Consider the following 17,590-nt stretch of genomic DNA (forward strand, 5'->3'; position numbering starts at 1 on the left):
CCTTCTGGCTCTGAACCCCAAAGAGGATCGAAAAATCCCAGCCAATCATCCTGAGTGCGCACACTCACTAAGTCATGTTTCCTACCAGCCAAACCTCCTTGAGGAGCTCTTGGTTCCTATTCACCCGCCCCCACCATCTCCTTCCTCTCCTAAGTCTGAGCACCAAGCCCATGTGCTCAGCAAATAAGTCTGATTTTTTAAAAAGCTAGGATGGCATTTCAGAAGGAGATGCTCATATGCATCTCAATGGGGTAGAGTGAAAATAAATGGCACTAAAACTCATCAAGGAAGATGCAGTGTTTTTCAACAACTTAGGTTTGCTGGACCACTGAGATGCTCATTTTCTTCCACAGATCTTGCTGATTTCAATCCCAAGAGTCAACTCTCTATAAGCATTATGCCCTGTGTTCTGAAAGAACCCCAAATACCTACCATTAATACTAGGCACTCGATTTTGATTCAAATAACAACCTCTATCTATCTATCTATCTATTTATCTACCTATTTATGGCAGTGCTGGGGATCTATCGATCTATCTATCTATTTATGGCAGTGCTGGGGATTGAATCTCGGGCCTCACACATGCTAGGCAAGTGCTCTACCACTGAGCCATGCCCCTTAAACTTCTATAATCTTTTTTATAACACCTACGTTAACACATATATTTCACCCTCAATGACAATATAGTGTAGGAATTTATCTCTTCTATTCAGATGAAGAATCTTAAATTGGAAGAGATTAGGAACCTCCCCCAGGCCACCCAGCAAGTAAGCAATGGAGTAGACACTTAGATCCAGGGTCTAATCCCAACTCTTAATCTCCCAGCTTCATAGCCTGCCTCTGTCTCCACCCCTCCATCCTCCTCCTTCAGGCCCTTTGCTGCTATAAGTTACCACTGACCCATACTTGTTCACCCAGAGCCTGCTCACTGAACATGGGACGTCTTCCCTGCTCCTGCCCAGGTCCATGTGCAACCCAACACAATGCTTTGGTGTCTGAGGCCAAGTGGTACTCACTGCAGCACACTTAAAAGAAAAAGTGGTGATGGCTTCCAGATGAGCTTATTATTCTAAACTTAACATTCCTTTTGGTACTTAGAATTTCCACTTTCTCCCTTCCACCCTTTTGCATTTATGCAATTAGAAAGCATGCAACGGGAAACCATGTGTCTCGGGACCGTTTGGGATGAAGGCTGTCCCAGCCCCATGGAGTACATCTTTGTGGAAAGATTTTGCAGAGTTTATTTGGACAGGTTCAAAAATAGTCCATCCAACAATACAATCAGATTGAACCATGACAAGTAAAATGCAATTATGGCTTGGTTACATAAAAAAAAATGTAAACAGTGAGGTTTGGGAAAACTAAAAGCAAAACTACATAGTCATCTTCGTTCCCCCAATCTCTACATTTCCTATGAACAGGATTTCAAGACTGCATTCTTGGGTCTTTTGAAATGGGCAAGAGAGAATGACACTCACTAAAGGAGACAGCTCAGCAGAGTGTGTTGAAGGCCATGTCTCAGAACAAAGGCACACTTCTGCAGAAGGCAACGCTCCTGATAAAGACTCCCCTAGTGGGTACTTGGAATGCCAAAGTCATTCACCTAAATGAGTTCAAAATACATATTGTTCTGGGCCAAATTATACAGTGTCAAGCTCAGACTGTATGTATTTATGTATGTTGGCAGAGCAGGCCACCTTTGGGGCGCCACAGCTCTATCCTAGTGTGCCTGTGCCCAGCTGGGTTCCCATCACTCTCTTCTCAAACCCATGGATTTCCTTGTATTTGGTTCCAGAAGGGCAGACAAGAGGCAAAGTCAAAGTTTTGCAACCCCACAAGGGAATGGGGCCCTGGAGGACTTGAATTTCTAATGAAACTTAAAGTAGAAGAGAATGTGTGCCTTTGCCAACAAACTGGAACTTTCTGAAGGTAGATTTGGGATGGGAGCAGAGAGTGGGGACAGGATGAAGCATTGTGCTTTGGGCCAGTCTCTGCTAAGGTATGTAAGGCAGGGATACAAAGTATTCTGGGACTAAAACAAACAGCTAGAGCTGTCTCTGCTGACCTTTGCCCAGAACTGTACCCTCACAGAACTGATGTGATACCTCAAAAATCTTGGGTGGTACTTCAAAGGTGCTGGGCAAAGGGATCCCTCCAAATGGATGCTACGACCTTCAACCTAGCGATGGACACTCTATCTTTCTGACATATCTAGAGAATTAGTAAGCACATTGTTTTCTGTCTTTGTCTTTTTGGCTGGGAACCTGTTATTCTTACCTCTGCTTGAATGAAGATGGAAAAATGGGGAATGATTCTTTTCCATACTTGGTAACTTTTAAAACAAATATGGAGAAGACAAGTGAAATGAGTCCAGCAGGCCACAGGTGTCCAGCAGTGGAACAGAGGGCAACATGTAAAACAGCCTAGAGATGGCTGGGGCTGGGGCTCAGTGGTAGAGCGCCCGCCTGGCACGTGGGAGGCTCTGGGTTGGATCCTTAGCACCACATAAAATAAATAAAGACATTGTGTCCACCTACAACTAAAAAAAAATTTAAAAAAGAAAGAAAGAAAAACAGCCAAGTGGCCACGGCATCATGACCATGACTTACAATCCTGGGCTCAGCCCATCTGGGGCAGAGTGGCTCTGCTGCCTGTTCCAGTCCAGAGCCTAGCACACATTTCTGGAAAGGGGAGTAGGGCAAAGAATAAGGAGGGAGAAATGGAGGGAGGAGATCTTTATTCTGAATTTACTCATCACAGTAATCATAAGAACTAAGGTCTACTCAGTGTGCCCAAACTGGGGTCAGACACTAGTTCTGCCCCGGGAGGCCACCCAGCTTCACCTTTCCATACCTCTCCCTTGCCTCTGCACACTCTGACTGTGCAAACCACCTGTCGTTCCCCAGCTAAGACACGAATTTCCAGGATTCAGCCTTCGCGATGGCTTCCTTCCTCTTGTCCTCACTCTCTCCTCTGCAAGGTTGCAGAGCCTTGGCCACTCCTTCCCCTTTGCTCTCACAGTCCTCATCTGCTCACCAGTCTCCTCATTAAAATGGGAGATCCTGAGTGTCCGCACTTCTATCTTTCCTACAGGCTCTCTAAAGTTAGAAGGCAGTGCCTTTTTACCTATTTATCTCTGCTGCCTACGGTGCCTATACTCAAATGAAGTCAGATGCAGTGGTGCATGCCTGTATTCCCAGCGACTTAGGAGGCAAACACAAGAGGATCACAAGTTCAAGGCCAGCCTCAGCAACTTAGTAAGATCTTATCTCAAACTAAAAAGGGCGGGGGATATAGCTCAATGGTAGAGTGACCCTGGGTTCAATACATAGTACTTCAAATACAAACAAAATATACAAAAATTCACTTACAAGATGAAGGGCAATGGGATCAAGCTCTGCCCATCTTATTATAAAAATGGTAAATTAAACACAAAAGCCTGAATTCTGGGGTTCTATACATTTCCAGAAGAAACTGCATACACACACACACACACACACACACACACATATATATATATTTTAATATTTATTTTTTTTTAGTTGTAGTTGGACACAATACCTTTATTTATGTTTTACATGGTGCTGAAGATCAAATCCAGGGCCTTGTGCTAGGCAAGCACTCTATACCTCTGAGCCATAATTCTAGCCCTATAAAGTATTTTTATATATATAATATACATTATATATATATATATAAATATAAATTTTTTTTAGTTGTAGATGAACATGATGCCTTCAGTTTACTTTTATGTGGTGCTGAGGATTGAACCCAGTGCCTCACATGTGCAAGGTGAGCACTCTACCACGAAGCTACACAACTCCAGCCCTAATATATACTTTTTAAATTTTTTTTTTTGAAAGGCTAGGGATTGGACCCAGGGCCTCCTAGATGCTAGATAAGCACTCAATCACTGAGCTACATCCCAACCCGTTTTAGTTTGAGACAGGGTACTGCTAAATTGTCCAGACTGGCCTTGAACTTACAATCCTCCTGCCTCAGCCTCCCAAGTACCTGGGATTACAATTATGTGCCACCGTATCTGGCTCTGAAATACTCTTTTTACATCCGGCCTACCTGGTTCAAGTGAAACCACAGGAACAAACTCAAAGAGGGTATCAGAAGTGGTCCTTTGTCCTTAAGCCTCAGTGCTATGAGAAGACAACACCCACCCCAAAAGTGGCCTTTCAGCCAGGTGGGTGTGCATGGAGCTCTCTCTACCATCAGAAGAAAGCCACTCCCCAGGGGGGAGTGGGGCAAAGCCCGGACTGCACCAGCTCCAGCTCCGTGAAACTGCAGGATTTGACATCAGTGGTGTGAGCCATCTAAGATCAGGTTCATGTCTGCTAATGCAGCAGCTGTTGGCCCTCAGCAGGGCAGGGACGTGCCCTCTAGGTACGCTGTGAGAAGATATAGGCCCAAAGAGCTGCTCCAGCAAGGAAGTGCTCGAGACACCAGTCGTCTTCACAGGACTATGCAGCAGGCCTCCAGCCTCAGATTTTTGAGGTGGAAGCGATTCTGGTAACTACACACGAGAAGGCAAGTGGGAAGGAACACATGCCAGCTACAGCATCAGGGGTGCTCAGAGGCTCCAGCAGGTGCTTCAAACGGAGCTTGATGCTCAAAGAACAAAGGCCAAGAAACGAAGGCCATGCACACAGCTTCCCATTTTTGTTTAAATTTATTTAAGATCACCTCCTTACATTTTCCAGAGAGAAAATACAAAACAAGAAACAGACTTGGTTTCAAATACATAAGTGTGCTGGAGTTTAAAGCATTACTGATAACATTGTTCCAGAAGAAATGTCAGCTTACTCCAGGGCACTTCAGTATTCCTGAGGAATAAACATGATTTCTCTTGTCCTCCCACTGGGATGCTCTCAGTGTGCGTCACTGCTCCTGCTCCTGTGAAGCAAGGATACTCAGGTCAGAACAATGCAGGCAGCAGCTGGATGACCTGAATCGCTGCTTCAGGCCAGACCCAAGGGACAGAACCTCCCCACACTGTTGCTTTAAACTCTCACCAGAAGATGGTAAATATCCCTCTCAGGCTCCTAAGAATGGTTCCCTCAATATTAAGGGGAAAAAGAATGGGCAAGGAATGGAACAGGCCCTGGCAAACTATGTTCCTAAAACCATCTAAGGGGTCATAGGTGAGTGCAAAGGACATCACTTGAAGCAGCCTACTAATTATATGATCTCTGGCAAGTTTCTTAACCCCAGGAAGATTCCATTTTCTCATCTGCTGACTGAGGATAATAACACCTCTCTCAGGACCAACTGGGAGGTCTAGAGAGAAAGCACATGAAGATAAAGCCAGTGAGATGGCCCACAGGGCCGTAGCTGTCATTTGACAAGCAGTGAGCATGGTATGACTACCCTGAATGAGCCCTTCCTCTTTTCAGAGCCAGTAGAGGATGACAACATCGAGGCATAGACTCAAGTTCAGATGAAGTTACAAGGCCATTTTGGAACAATATACACTAGGCTGTAAAAATATGTAACAACATTTTCCACTGTAACTCCCAGCTATGAAACATATAATACCCATATAATCACCTCTGAGCTATTATCCATGACAACCCAGTTTGGAACAATGGAAACATTTTGAACAAGAAAAAGACCTACTCTCTGCCTGTTCTTTCTGTTCTCCCCCACCCCAGACTCAGCTCGCTGCCAGGAAAGTGGAGTCAGGGAGCAGTGGAAAGGCCTGTCCTCAGCCTGCTGCCATGCAGCTGTGCCTCTCCTTGTCCCCCTCTGCTGTCCTCCTCCTGGCTTTGGCTCAGAGGTGGTTCATTAATATCAACTCCCCCTGCCCCCACTCTCTGCAGGACTCGGGTTAGCTGGTGGGCAGCTGACAGAGTGCAAGCAGCTCCTAAAGAGGAGGCTGCAGAGCTGTGGTAAAATACTGTTATTTGAGATTTCGTGACCCTGTAGCTTCAGCTCTTGACCAAATTAGGACACGCATTTGTGCCACATTTTCCGCTCTACTTGTTATTATGGAGGAACAATGGACAAGTCAATCACCCTTTCTTGGTTGGCCTCAACTATAACTGATGTTTCTATTTATATAGCACCTTACAGCTTAAAAAACATTTTCACTTTTAACCCTCACCACAACCCCATGGAGGTTGGGGGCTGTAGCTCAGTGACAGAGCATGTGCTTAGCATGTGTGAGGTCCTGGGTTCAATCCCCAGGATCCACCCCACAAAACAACAAAAATCCCCCATAGGGAGAAATTCTTCCTCATTTTACGGATGGAAAATGGCTTGAAAGTGAAACAACTTGAGATTCCCGTAAGAAGCAAGGGACAGGCCTGCACACAGGTCTCCTGATCTGCTGCTGCCCCATCACAATGAAGGTTCCAGCTCAAGGGAAAGCTGGAGAGCGGGGAATCCGAGACATGTAGGGACTGTGCAGCTCTTCACCAGAGGCCGGGTTGCTGTAAAGGCTGTGCTTCAGCGAGCCCAGCCTTTACCACCTACAGCTAGCGGAAGACATGATTCACTTCACTCATCTGCTCCACATTTACTTCAGTGCCTACTCTTTGTTCCAGGCCCTGGAGACACAAAAATAATATCTCTAACTGTGAACACCCAGCCTCCCCTGACCTTGTCACTTAAAGCCCCACAGGAACCAACCATCTAAAGCAAGGCAAAGGGAAAGGCTGCCACCCAAACTTCAGGAGGCAGGCTACATTCTCCTTTTTCCAGTTATGTCCAGGTGTGCTGCCTTACACCTGTGATCCCAGCTAGAGGCAAGGGGATTGCAAGTCTGAGGTCAGCCTGGGCAATTTGGCGAGACCCCATATCAAAACAAAATTTTTAAAAGGGCCAGGGATGTAGCTCTGTAGTAGAGCACTTGCCTATCAAGTGTGAGGCCTTGGTTTCAATCTAAGCACAGCAAAAAGTAAAAAGAAAACTCCACCTATAGACAAGACCTTTGACAGAACCACAGGAAATTTAGTCAAGACTATCTTCTCCAATAAAAACGCAGAATCATGGCTGAGAGCCAGAGTCTTCAGGTTTAATTTGAGTGAGGTGCTTACAGGGCACTGAGATCTTAAAGGAAAAGTGCTACTTACAGCTAGCTAATGCTTCCCCATTGATAATGACTTCAGTCCCAGCCATCCACCCTGGAAGTGCACATCTGAATGCACACAAGCAACTAAAGACCCAGGGGAGACCCTCTTAGCACCAAATAGTGTCAACACCGCTAAAGGCCAATTGGCACTAAAGTACAACCTCAGGAGAAACTTTTTTCTTCTGCAAAAAAAAAGAATGAAACATCAATTGTATACATACTTTGACATATTTTCCATGTAGAAGATATGGAGCCTGGAAATCATGCTGGCAGTTGGAGTAGGCCATCCCCAATCCCATGCCCGACCCAAAGGCCAATGGCCACATTTTTCCTATTGAACAAAAAAAGGAAAATCTCAATAAAGAATCATTTAGAGAGGATAAAGTTTCCCACCCCTTTAATACATCTGCTAAGGGTTCAATAAATCCTCAGTGGCACCATATCGCGATACCACAGTGCTATGGATGTTTTGTCCGTGCCACCACAAAAGGGTTAATACGTAAATATTAATGTAGCAAATATTTATAAGCATCTATGCTGCTAGCTTTGAGGAAAATTTAAGTAGTACAATATGAAAATAGAGTTTTTTGGTATCAGTTCTAATCATCTGCTCAGTTTGATATTTTAACCTTATCAGAAGTAATAATACCTTTCAGTAAAGTGCTTCAAATTTTTTAAATAGGTAGCAATTTCACCAATATTTATATACTTTGGTTTAGTAAATCATGGAGTTTATTTAAACCAATCTGTAAATGATTATTTCACATCAGCAGAGTATGTTAATCGTGATTTTCTAGTTATGTAGTCCCTGACAGCTCTTCATGGAAACAGGTCAAAGTGACCCCTTTGGCTTCAGTTTACGATCCAAATTCCGGAAGTTATTCCAAAGAATGAAAGGGATACTGCCTGCCTTTACTTAGAATTTTTGGCCAGGAAGCATGTGTATTTCTGGTTCACTCGTTTTTATTACCAGCAAGACTCTCATTTTCAAGTTCCTTTAGAAAAAAATTATAATTAATTAGAAATATTTGAGCATGAAGACTTGGCTAAATGACTCACTGGCATAAGGTACAGGTTTTTGAAATGATATCATATTTTAAGATAACAGGCACCTGACTCAACGCCCAGAGGGAATGCAGGAGCTGTCCAGCCCATTTTGACCTCTTTCAAGTCCACATTCTTTGTCGAGAGCTGTTTTACAATGGCCTACCTAACCCATAAATGGATGGGCCGACAACCATTTAGATGTGCCTTCTCCAAACTTGTGTCCCTGATACGCACATAAATACTGTGTGGAAAAATGAGTCAAACTTACTTTTAAAGAAGGTAAGTGAGAAAACAATTCCTAATCCCAAACCAGTACCTACAAAAAAAGGGAAAAAAAAAAAAATATATATATATATGTTAAATTGCATAATAGTAACTTGACAAAGATAACATTAACGTTTCTTAAGTATGAACATCATAAAGCAGGTTATTTTTTCATAATTTGGTAGAGAGTTGATTTTTTTCATTTCTAACCTTTCCTATTGTCAGAAGCTTTATAGATGCCTTTGATCTCACTGCCCATGATAGGAAATAAAAACTCTGTTCTCCATCATTCTGTCTAGACAAGTTACAGGATATGAGGGTAGGGGGCTGGGGAACCAGCCAAGAGATTATTCTAAGCCCTCTCTGCACTGCTGCCCATCTTGCATAAGGAAGCCAGATAAACAGTGCCAGAGGATGCTTCCCTGGTCACTTCTGCACTCTGATTGATGCACTGAGGGGGGGGGGGGGAGACAGGGAGAAGAGATTGAACCCAGAGACACTTAATCACTGAGCTACACTTCCAGTCTTTCTTTCTTTTTTTTTTAAAGACAGGGTCTCATTAACAGAGAGAACTGTTCATGGTGCATTATCTATATACAAGCAAATCCACGGTGAAAATAAACAAACCACCATGAACATATTTCTGAAAAGAATGATACCTCATGGAGAGAAGCCTCAGGCAGGTCCTTATGAGGGAATTCTAGAAGGCATTGTCATCGTAGGAGGAGGATCCAAGTTTCACAACACCTGAAGACCTTCCAGTGGGGAATAAGGCAGGTAGAGGTGGAAAATGGTAATACTGATGGATCCTCACACCATGAAAGCCTAGGCTAATGTGTGTGTTTGTGTCTTAGTTCGTAACAAAAAAGCCTAGAAATTTTTAAAAACCGAAAAAAGCTTATAGAACAAAGATATATAGGTACTGTGGATTAAAACCAGGTGTGCTTCTGAGCTACATCCCCATCCCTTTTTTTTTTTTTTTTTAAATAGACAGGGTCTTGCTAAGTTGCTTAGAGTGGTCTCAAACTTGGATCCTCCTGCCTCAGCCTCTGGAGTTGCTGGGTGTGCACCATCACAACCAGCTTAAAGAAAACATTTTTTTTGTACAGCTATGTTTGGAACATAAAGAAAGTATTTGTGTTTTAATGTAAGTGTAATTAGAAGAGTCAGAGTTAAAATAAGCTAAGGTTATTTTATTACTGATTTTTTGTGGGGGAGGTGGTGATGTTAGGGATCAAACCAAGGGCCTCTGAGCTTTTCCATTCCCCCAGCTCAGAAAAAAATTTCTAAATAAATGTAGTGTAGCCTTATTATTTATAAGGTGTGTAAAGTCTACAATGATGTGCGTTAACATCCTAGAGTCCTTCACACTCACCACTCACTCACTGGCTCACCCAGAGTAAGTTCAACGCCATTCTTGGTGAGTGTAGTGTTCTATATAATTATACAATTTTTAATCTTTTATAGGATTTTTTTTTACTTACCTTTTCTATGTGGAAATACAGACACTTGCCACTGTTTATGACTGCCGAGAATGGTCAGTACAGTAACAGGCTGTACACAATCAGCCCAGGAGCAATACCTGCATCCCAGGTGCAAAGGCTGTCCCACCTAAGTTTGTGTAACTACATTATATGATGTTCATACAATGAGGACATTGCCTAATGATGCATTTCTCAGAACATATTCCCATAGGTAAGCAACAAGACTATACATACATATGACTATAGCCTACACAAATATAAATTTTAATTAAAAATATTTACTTTGCCCTATCCAGTAGATCATGTGTTATATATTATTGTGGTGCTCAACTTTAAAAATGCAATATATGAAAATCACTTATCATCCTAATTTCCATTTAATAAAATGGTGAAAAATTAGACCACAATCAAGGCTGGCATAATGACAAGGGAAAGGAACTTAATACTTGAGTATTTCTCACGAGTACCCAATAGCCCCACCTCCAAAAAAATTTGTTTATGTCAAACAAGCTGATATGGCATTCTCCCCCATTTTCCAGGTACAGAAAATAACTTGTCTTCAAGTCATCCATTGATTAGTTCTGGAGCAATGATATGGGCTTGAGTCTGCCAGACTCCAGCGCCACTGGACCCATTATGTCCAGACACTAGATTCCTCCACAACCTCAACCCCCACAATTACGACCTCCCAAGGGAAACTGGAGCATCCAGTGACACTTAACAGTCAAAACATGAACTGCGCTCCCCATGCAACAGCTCAGAATGCTAGGCAACCCTGTGTAACAAGTCTACACAAAGCCCAAAGGGCTTATTCAGACTCATTTCCAGACTGATCCTAGTGTGCATATGACACAGATGCAAATTTACCTGGTAGGTGAGATTCAAGAACTTCAGAGAAATCGGAGCCACTGATATTGATACTCTGCTATTGCTTGGTTTATAAAATGGCAGAGGGTTCAATTTCAAGGCAACTTGCCTCACCCCTTGCAGCTGGAAGATGAGTAAGACAGTAAATTGGTACTAGAAAATGAGGTAAAGGATTTGGACTGGCTTACAGATTCCAAACCCGGCAACGGGATGGGGAGGCAGGCCAGTAAAAACATAATGGCTTACAATCAGAGCTTTTGCTCTTCCCCATCTGGAGGCAATTTTTTTGGCAAAGAAATCAAAAGCCCAAAAGGAAAATATTTCAGCATTTTTCTTGTCCCTCTTGACTCCATGCCTGTCTCTTCTATTTTTCCCCAAGGATAGAAAGCTCTCTGATGCTAAACTTTTCCTAGCAAGAGACCAAGAGTGATGCTAAGTCCACTGCTACCAGTATCGCTCCATCAAAAAGATGAGAAACACTGTAACATCGACCAAGAGAAAATCTTTTATCTCTAGAACCCAGATATGTGCCCAACCACCCTGTTTTGCTCCTACCAAAGGCATCTAACTGCAAATATAAATAAAAGCTCAAAATCTCAGTTCAGTCCAACCAAAAGGAGGAGTTATCAGGGACATGTTCTGTGGTCTTGATTAAATGGGGCTATTAGAATTTCGATTCTTGAGAGATCTCCCCCCCTCTATGTTTCTATATTTTTAACACAAAAAGTAATATGGTATTCTTTTCAGGAAAGAGAGATTTTTTCATTCATAAAATGGTTTTTAATTGCAATGTTTTACTTAAAGTTAGCTATGCCAGTCACTTAAGAGATAAACAATGGCGGAATGCTGATGAGTTTTACAGAGTCAAGTTCTCACATGCTCAATTCTCTTTTAAAAGGCAACATGTTGCTTCAAAGAAAGTTCCACCTGACCAGGGGACACCAACTGTGCAGCTGTTTCCACTAAAGACTGGCACCTCTAGGCCAGGTTTAAGCTTTATAACAATAAAACATGAAAGGTTTGTCTTACAATAAAAACAAACCAACATGGAAAAGAGAAGAGGTTTTTTCTGCCTTTGGCCACTTTTTCTTGTTGTTGCATGACAAGCTCTTTTGGAGGAAAAAGCCAAAGGAAAAAGTACAAAGCATTTTTCACCTTTTCCCTAGAAGCAAATATTTAACTATGAATGCAGTTTATATAACTTTGCCTCCCCCAACTCAAGGCTGTTCTCAAAAGTCCATGCTGTCTGAAATGACAAATAACCCTTGAGTAAAGAAAATGCTCCATTGGGGCTAGGGATGTGGCTCAAGTGGTAGCACGCTTGCCTGGCATGCGTGCGGCCCGGGTTCGATCCTCAGCACCACGTACAAAGATGTTGTGTCCACCGAAAACTAAAAAATAAATATTGAAAGATTCTCATTTCTCTCTCTCTCTTTAAAAAAAAGAAAAAGAAAATGCTCTATTATAGATACATCTCTTCCTCATGACAGAGTCCAGTTTGGGGACACACACACACACACACACACACACACACAGAAGAGCCTTATGGAATTGACATTAGGCACAGAGCCTGTGCTCTGCAACCATTCCTCTCAGAGAGGAAAAAGAATTGGCACAAATTCTTTCTAGAAGGAATTTTTCCAAATCAATCTAACTATGCAATGTAATGCATTCTAGTACCCAAAAGGACTTTATAAAACTGGTTAGTAGATAAACACATTTTTTGGAAGAAGCAATTCCTTAACAGGTCATGTGACACTGTTTTAATAACAAAAGATCAGAGAACTCTGCCCCTACTAACTGTATATACAATATACCTTATCTTATGCCTCAGTGATTTTATAACAAATTTTAAAAGGATAACCAACAAAGGTACACCGGTATACACTTAAGCCACCTTTTGGTAAGAAAGGAGTGAAATATATGTTGATGGCCGTTGTACTTAAGGACAATTTCTAATTACTTGATGCAACTTTATTTTTACATTTAGAAAAATCTTTGCTCTCACCATGCCACAGATAATAAAGCTTTACTTCACTACAAATAATTACAAACAAACATAATTAGCAGGAACTAACAAGCAAGCTATAAAATCTGATTGCAGAAATGTATTTTGGCTACTAGCCCATAAAAAGAACAAGCTGGAGCAATACATGCTCCTGCAGAATTGACTCTTCAAAAGCTACAATGACCAATGGACCTCCACTGTTTGAAGAGGAACAAAACAAATCATATAGAATTTTTTTTTTGAAACATTACTGTAAAACATTATAGGGGAAAAGCAAGGCACGATAGTGTATGCCTAAAGCCCAAGTACTCAGGAGGCTGAGGCAGAAGGATTTTGCTTAAGCCCAGGAGTTCCAAGCCACCTGAACAACATAGGGACAGCTGGTCTCAAACCGAAACCAAAACAACAAAAACCCTACAACAACAACAAAAACAACAAAATACCTAAGGAAATAAAAGACTATAGCCCCTTTTAATTTATCAATAACTTATTATTTGAAAATTAAGACCTCATCTCAGTTTACATTTAACATTTTGAACGTTCAAGCCTCCAATATTCTTAAGTCTAAGGTATAGTTATTAGTGCTAAATTTTAACCTATGTCTCAAAATTGATTAAAATTGCAAGCAATTCTCCTTTATTCTGTATAACTCATATCAAGATGTACAAGCAAGCCAGGGCTAAGTGGCACATGTCTACGTTCCCAGAAATTTGGGAGGCAGGTAGATCTCAAGTTCAAGGCCAACCTCAGCAACTTAGCGAGACCCTATCTCAAAATAAAAAATAAAAAGGTCTAAGGAAGTGGCTCAGTTCAGTGGTAAGGCATCCCTGGGTTCAATTCCCAGTTCAAAAAAGACTATAGAGCAAAACTTAAGTACCATAGTCAATTGGCAGTTTACAAATATGAAAGTTACAGAAATTTCTAGTAATTTTTTAAGATCCTAGAAACTGTGTGCCAAGCAACAGTTTCTTTCTTAAATATCTGAAAGAAAGGGAGCAGCTTCCAGGATGTACTCTCCAGGTGGATGGAGTGGCAAGAGCACTGCCCTGTAGCAAGAAGAACCCAGTGCACACTGCTGCTTGTGTCCCCACCTGCCAGCTCTCTGACCTTGGTCAATTACATAACCTCACCCAGCCTCAACCTGCTCAGTCCTGGGGTGAAAACCTTTCAGAGTTGCTTGTGTTATGAAAACGGAAGTCTCCAGTACTGTCTGACACAGAATTCAATAAGTGGTATTAAGTTCTGTCATCTCCCCAGTAAAACTCAAAAGATGTCAAAAGTATAAAGTAATAGTTAATCCTCTCTTAAAATACAACTCCCTGGCTTACATAGGATCACACTATAGTTGAGCCACAGCTAAAAACCAGAAACTGTCTTTTCCTATTCTGGAGAGTTGACTTTGTCAATGGCATTAGCAATTGCTTATATGAACACATTATATAGATATGTACACACACACACATAAATTTATGTGTGTGTGTGTATACATATATTTGGAATTCCTTTAGAACTACTGCTTAACTAGATCATTTTCCTTTTTTAAAATGTAATAGATTTTCCTTGAGCTGTACTGTGTTTAATAAAGCTATTTTTATGCTTTGAACGTGGATTAAATCAAATTGACCTATTTTATAACAGGCTGCTTTCCTGTTCAATCATGTTTCTATCAATGCTATTATAACCACCAAGTGCATTTGTTATGAAAGAACAAACAAGAATGTGCTTTTATAGAAAAGTACACTTGGGACAGAGTCTAGTGAGAATTTTTACGAAAATTCCTGATTTACAAAAGATGCTCAGGGCCCAATTTATGAGGGGAAAAAATAGCTATAAGTCAGTTTCAAATTGTGTTACTTAATCCTTTGAGGCAAAGACAGATTGTCCCAGGTGTCCACATGTAAGCCAAGTCATGTGAATTAACCAAGAAAGTGTGCCAGACCAAAGACCTGGAGATGGTAAATTTAGTCTGCTAACCAGCTTCTCAAAAGTCAATATTGCTGCAGGGTCTTTAGGAAATAGACTAAGAAGGTGGCTATTTTATAAGACCTTAGCCTTCCTATGGCCGTCCACACTAGACAGGAGCTGGAAAATATGTAGGAATTTCTCGGGTGAACATCTATTACCAGGATTCTGATCAGAACAAGCAAACTACTTAGCAGAAATAAAGATATGGAAGGCAAATGTGGAAGTCTTCAATGGTGTGCTCTGCTTCAAGAAAAGCCAAACTCTTGGGCTGGGGTTGTAACTCACGTAGCACGTACAAGGCCCTGGGTTCGATCCTTAGCACCACATAAAAAATAAATAAATAAAACAAAGGTACTGTGCCCAACTACAACTAATATTAAGGAAAAAAAAAAAGAAAGAAAGAAAAGAAAAAGCCAAACTCACAAAAGGGTCCTTCTAAATGAGTGCATACAGCACATGATTCAACTTTCAGAATTCTGACAGCTGTATAACTTTCAAGAATGCATAAAATAAGAAATAGCTATAGACATATAACTAAAATATAATTAATTCCCATGTGGGCATATGTAGGGAAATGACAAGCTTAATTATTAAAGGGAAGCTGGGAAAAAAGAATTAGTATCAAGCTTATACAAACACAATTACAGGTTCATATTATATTTGGGGGTGGGTACCCTGGAGGTGCTAACATTTATAGTGTCAGGTACTGCATCACCTTATGTGATTTATTATGATCCCATCCTTCAGAATAGGAAACAATTCAGAAGGAGTAAAGTTATTTACTACACACAACTAAAAAAGTAGAACTCAAATCCAGGCAACTCCAAAGTCATGGCTCTTTCCTATACCAAGGACTAAACTTCATGGAGAGGTTCCCATAACCTCAGGGGTCTAATCGATTGTTATATGGGACAACAAATGCTTTTCTGGACTGTAACTAGGCATAAGTATGTTACTATGTTATTCTTGGTCCCTTAAGGAAACAACAGAAACCACAGATGTTTGACTTAGCAATGGTAATAAAAACCTGAAATTACTTAGAATCAATGAGAAATTGTCAACAAAGGAAGCCAGGAAATACTTCGCTCTGTGCACTGGCTGGAGATAAAATGAATCCAAATGGGCTGAAGACTTATAAATTGCTGAAGAGTATTTTCCAGTAAGACCCTTCTTCTCTAATATCTCCAGCACCTCTAGGTCCTCATCATCTCTATCAATAACTGGATTATCATTTTTGCAAGTAGAAATATAAGAATTAGGGTTTCATTGTACCCTATGTATATCTATGTATATTCCATTGTTGCTATTATGTTGTTTCCTACTCTGATTCAAATGAAAAATTCAATAGAGAACCAGGTACCAATAGTTTCTTTCCCTTACACACATGGATTTAATCAACATTTATTAAGTGGAAGGCACTAGGAAAATTTTTCTTTACTCTTAGAGCACATCAGTCAAGTATATGGTATTTATTCTTTGAAAAATGGGAAGCAGTATAACTCCAGTTATATATGTGGGCTTGCGGGAAGACAGATTAAACATGATTGTGAATACTGGTTGGGTTACTTATGACCTGTGCGACTTAGTCCTTAGGGAATTATATAACTTCTTCAGGTGTCAACTTCCTCATATGGAAAAAAAAAAATGGGGGTGTGCCTAAGTGCTACAATACTTGCCTGGCAGGCATGAGGCTCTGGGTTTGACCACGCCCGCCCCCAGCACTGCAATCAATCAATCAATCAATCAAAACAAGTGATTGAAGCTCCTGTAATTCCAGCACTTGGGAAGATGAGGCAGGGGGATTAGTTGAGCCCACTAGTTTTAGGTCAGCCCAGTCCACACAGTGACTATCTCAAAACAAAACAAAACAAAAAAAACAAGAACAGTGCCTATCCCTGCCTGGGGAGAAGTGAGAATGGAACAGCATGTTATGTGTAAAATGATTGGAAGAACAGGGCACTGCACTTAGTAACTGTGATTTATGTTCTTTCCCCACTTAAAAACCATTTCAAGAACAAAATGAAATTCCAAATATTTACTGAGCACTGAAGGACAAGAGGCCTGGCTTCAATAAGAGTCACAGATAAAGAACTACTTTCTCCCTAGGGTCTCTGTGATCCAAAAGGGATAAGAAGTCAAGCAGCTAAAAACATGACCCAAAGCAGAACCTCCACACCATGCGAGAGAGAGTGTTTTCAAGATCTAGAGGAGGAGGTGGGGACACATTTGGTGGTGAAGACTTAATTTTAAGTCTTCAAGAAAGAGTTGGTATTTTAGTTGTCTTGGAGGCAAGGTGGACTTTTAACAGCTGGGACCTAGAGGATGAGAGCACATTGAATGGAGCAGAAAAGCAGGGAAACCAGGAGTGGCCCACGGGTGAAGCACTAGGCAAATCCAGGAAGACAGCAGATGAGGCCAGAAAGGAATCTTGGGCCATTCCACAGAAAGCACCAACCAGAACCTGGGCCACGGAGTCTACGCAACACTTCACTTAGTAGGCAGGGTACGTCTCCAAGAGGGTCAGAAAGAAGTAACATGACTAAAGCTATGCTTTAGGAAGATTCAGCTAATGTGTGCAGGATGTGGACAGAAAGACATGTTGCTGGCAGAACTTATAAGGCTGTAACAACTAATGAAGTGTGTGTGTGTGTGTATGTGTGTCTGTGAGTGAGTGTATTTGGGTCAAAGGAATGCTGAGAACTTCTACCTGGATAACTACAAAAACACTAAGGCTATTTACAAAAGATACCAAATAACCTTTTAATACCAAATTCCCTTAATGTTGATTTTTAAAAACATCTACATTGTTTTCAGGAATATTAAACAACAGCAAAGTTAAAAACATCTTCTAAGCACCAATGCTACTGAATT

The 17,590-nt window shown here is 41.2% G+C and overlaps 1 protein-coding gene across 1 annotated transcript in view; it reads right to left on the reverse strand.

Annotated features, from left to right (window-relative positions):
* Nucleotides 1-4,662: 4,662 nt before the first annotated feature.
* Nucleotides 4,663-17,590, reverse strand: part of Micos10 (mitochondrial contact site and cristae organizing system subunit 10) — a 28,500-nt gene continuing 15,572 nt past the window's right edge. The window contains exons 2-4 of the mRNA XM_076861133.1: nucleotides 8,400-8,447; nucleotides 7,306-7,415; nucleotides 4,663-4,905 (exon numbers count right to left, since the gene is read on the reverse strand). Coding sequence (XP_076717248.1) covers nucleotides 4,891-4,905; nucleotides 7,306-7,415; nucleotides 8,400-8,447 — 173 coding nt within the window. The 3' untranslated portion in view covers nucleotides 4,663-4,890. The remainder of the gene's footprint in view (nucleotides 4,906-7,305; nucleotides 7,416-8,399; nucleotides 8,448-17,590) is intronic.

The sequence above is a fragment of the Callospermophilus lateralis genome, chromosome 7 (genome assembly GCF_048772815.1).
Source record: "Callospermophilus lateralis isolate mCalLat2 chromosome 7, mCalLat2.hap1, whole genome shotgun sequence".
Lineage (NCBI taxonomy): Eukaryota > Metazoa > Chordata > Mammalia > Rodentia > Sciuridae > Callospermophilus > Callospermophilus lateralis.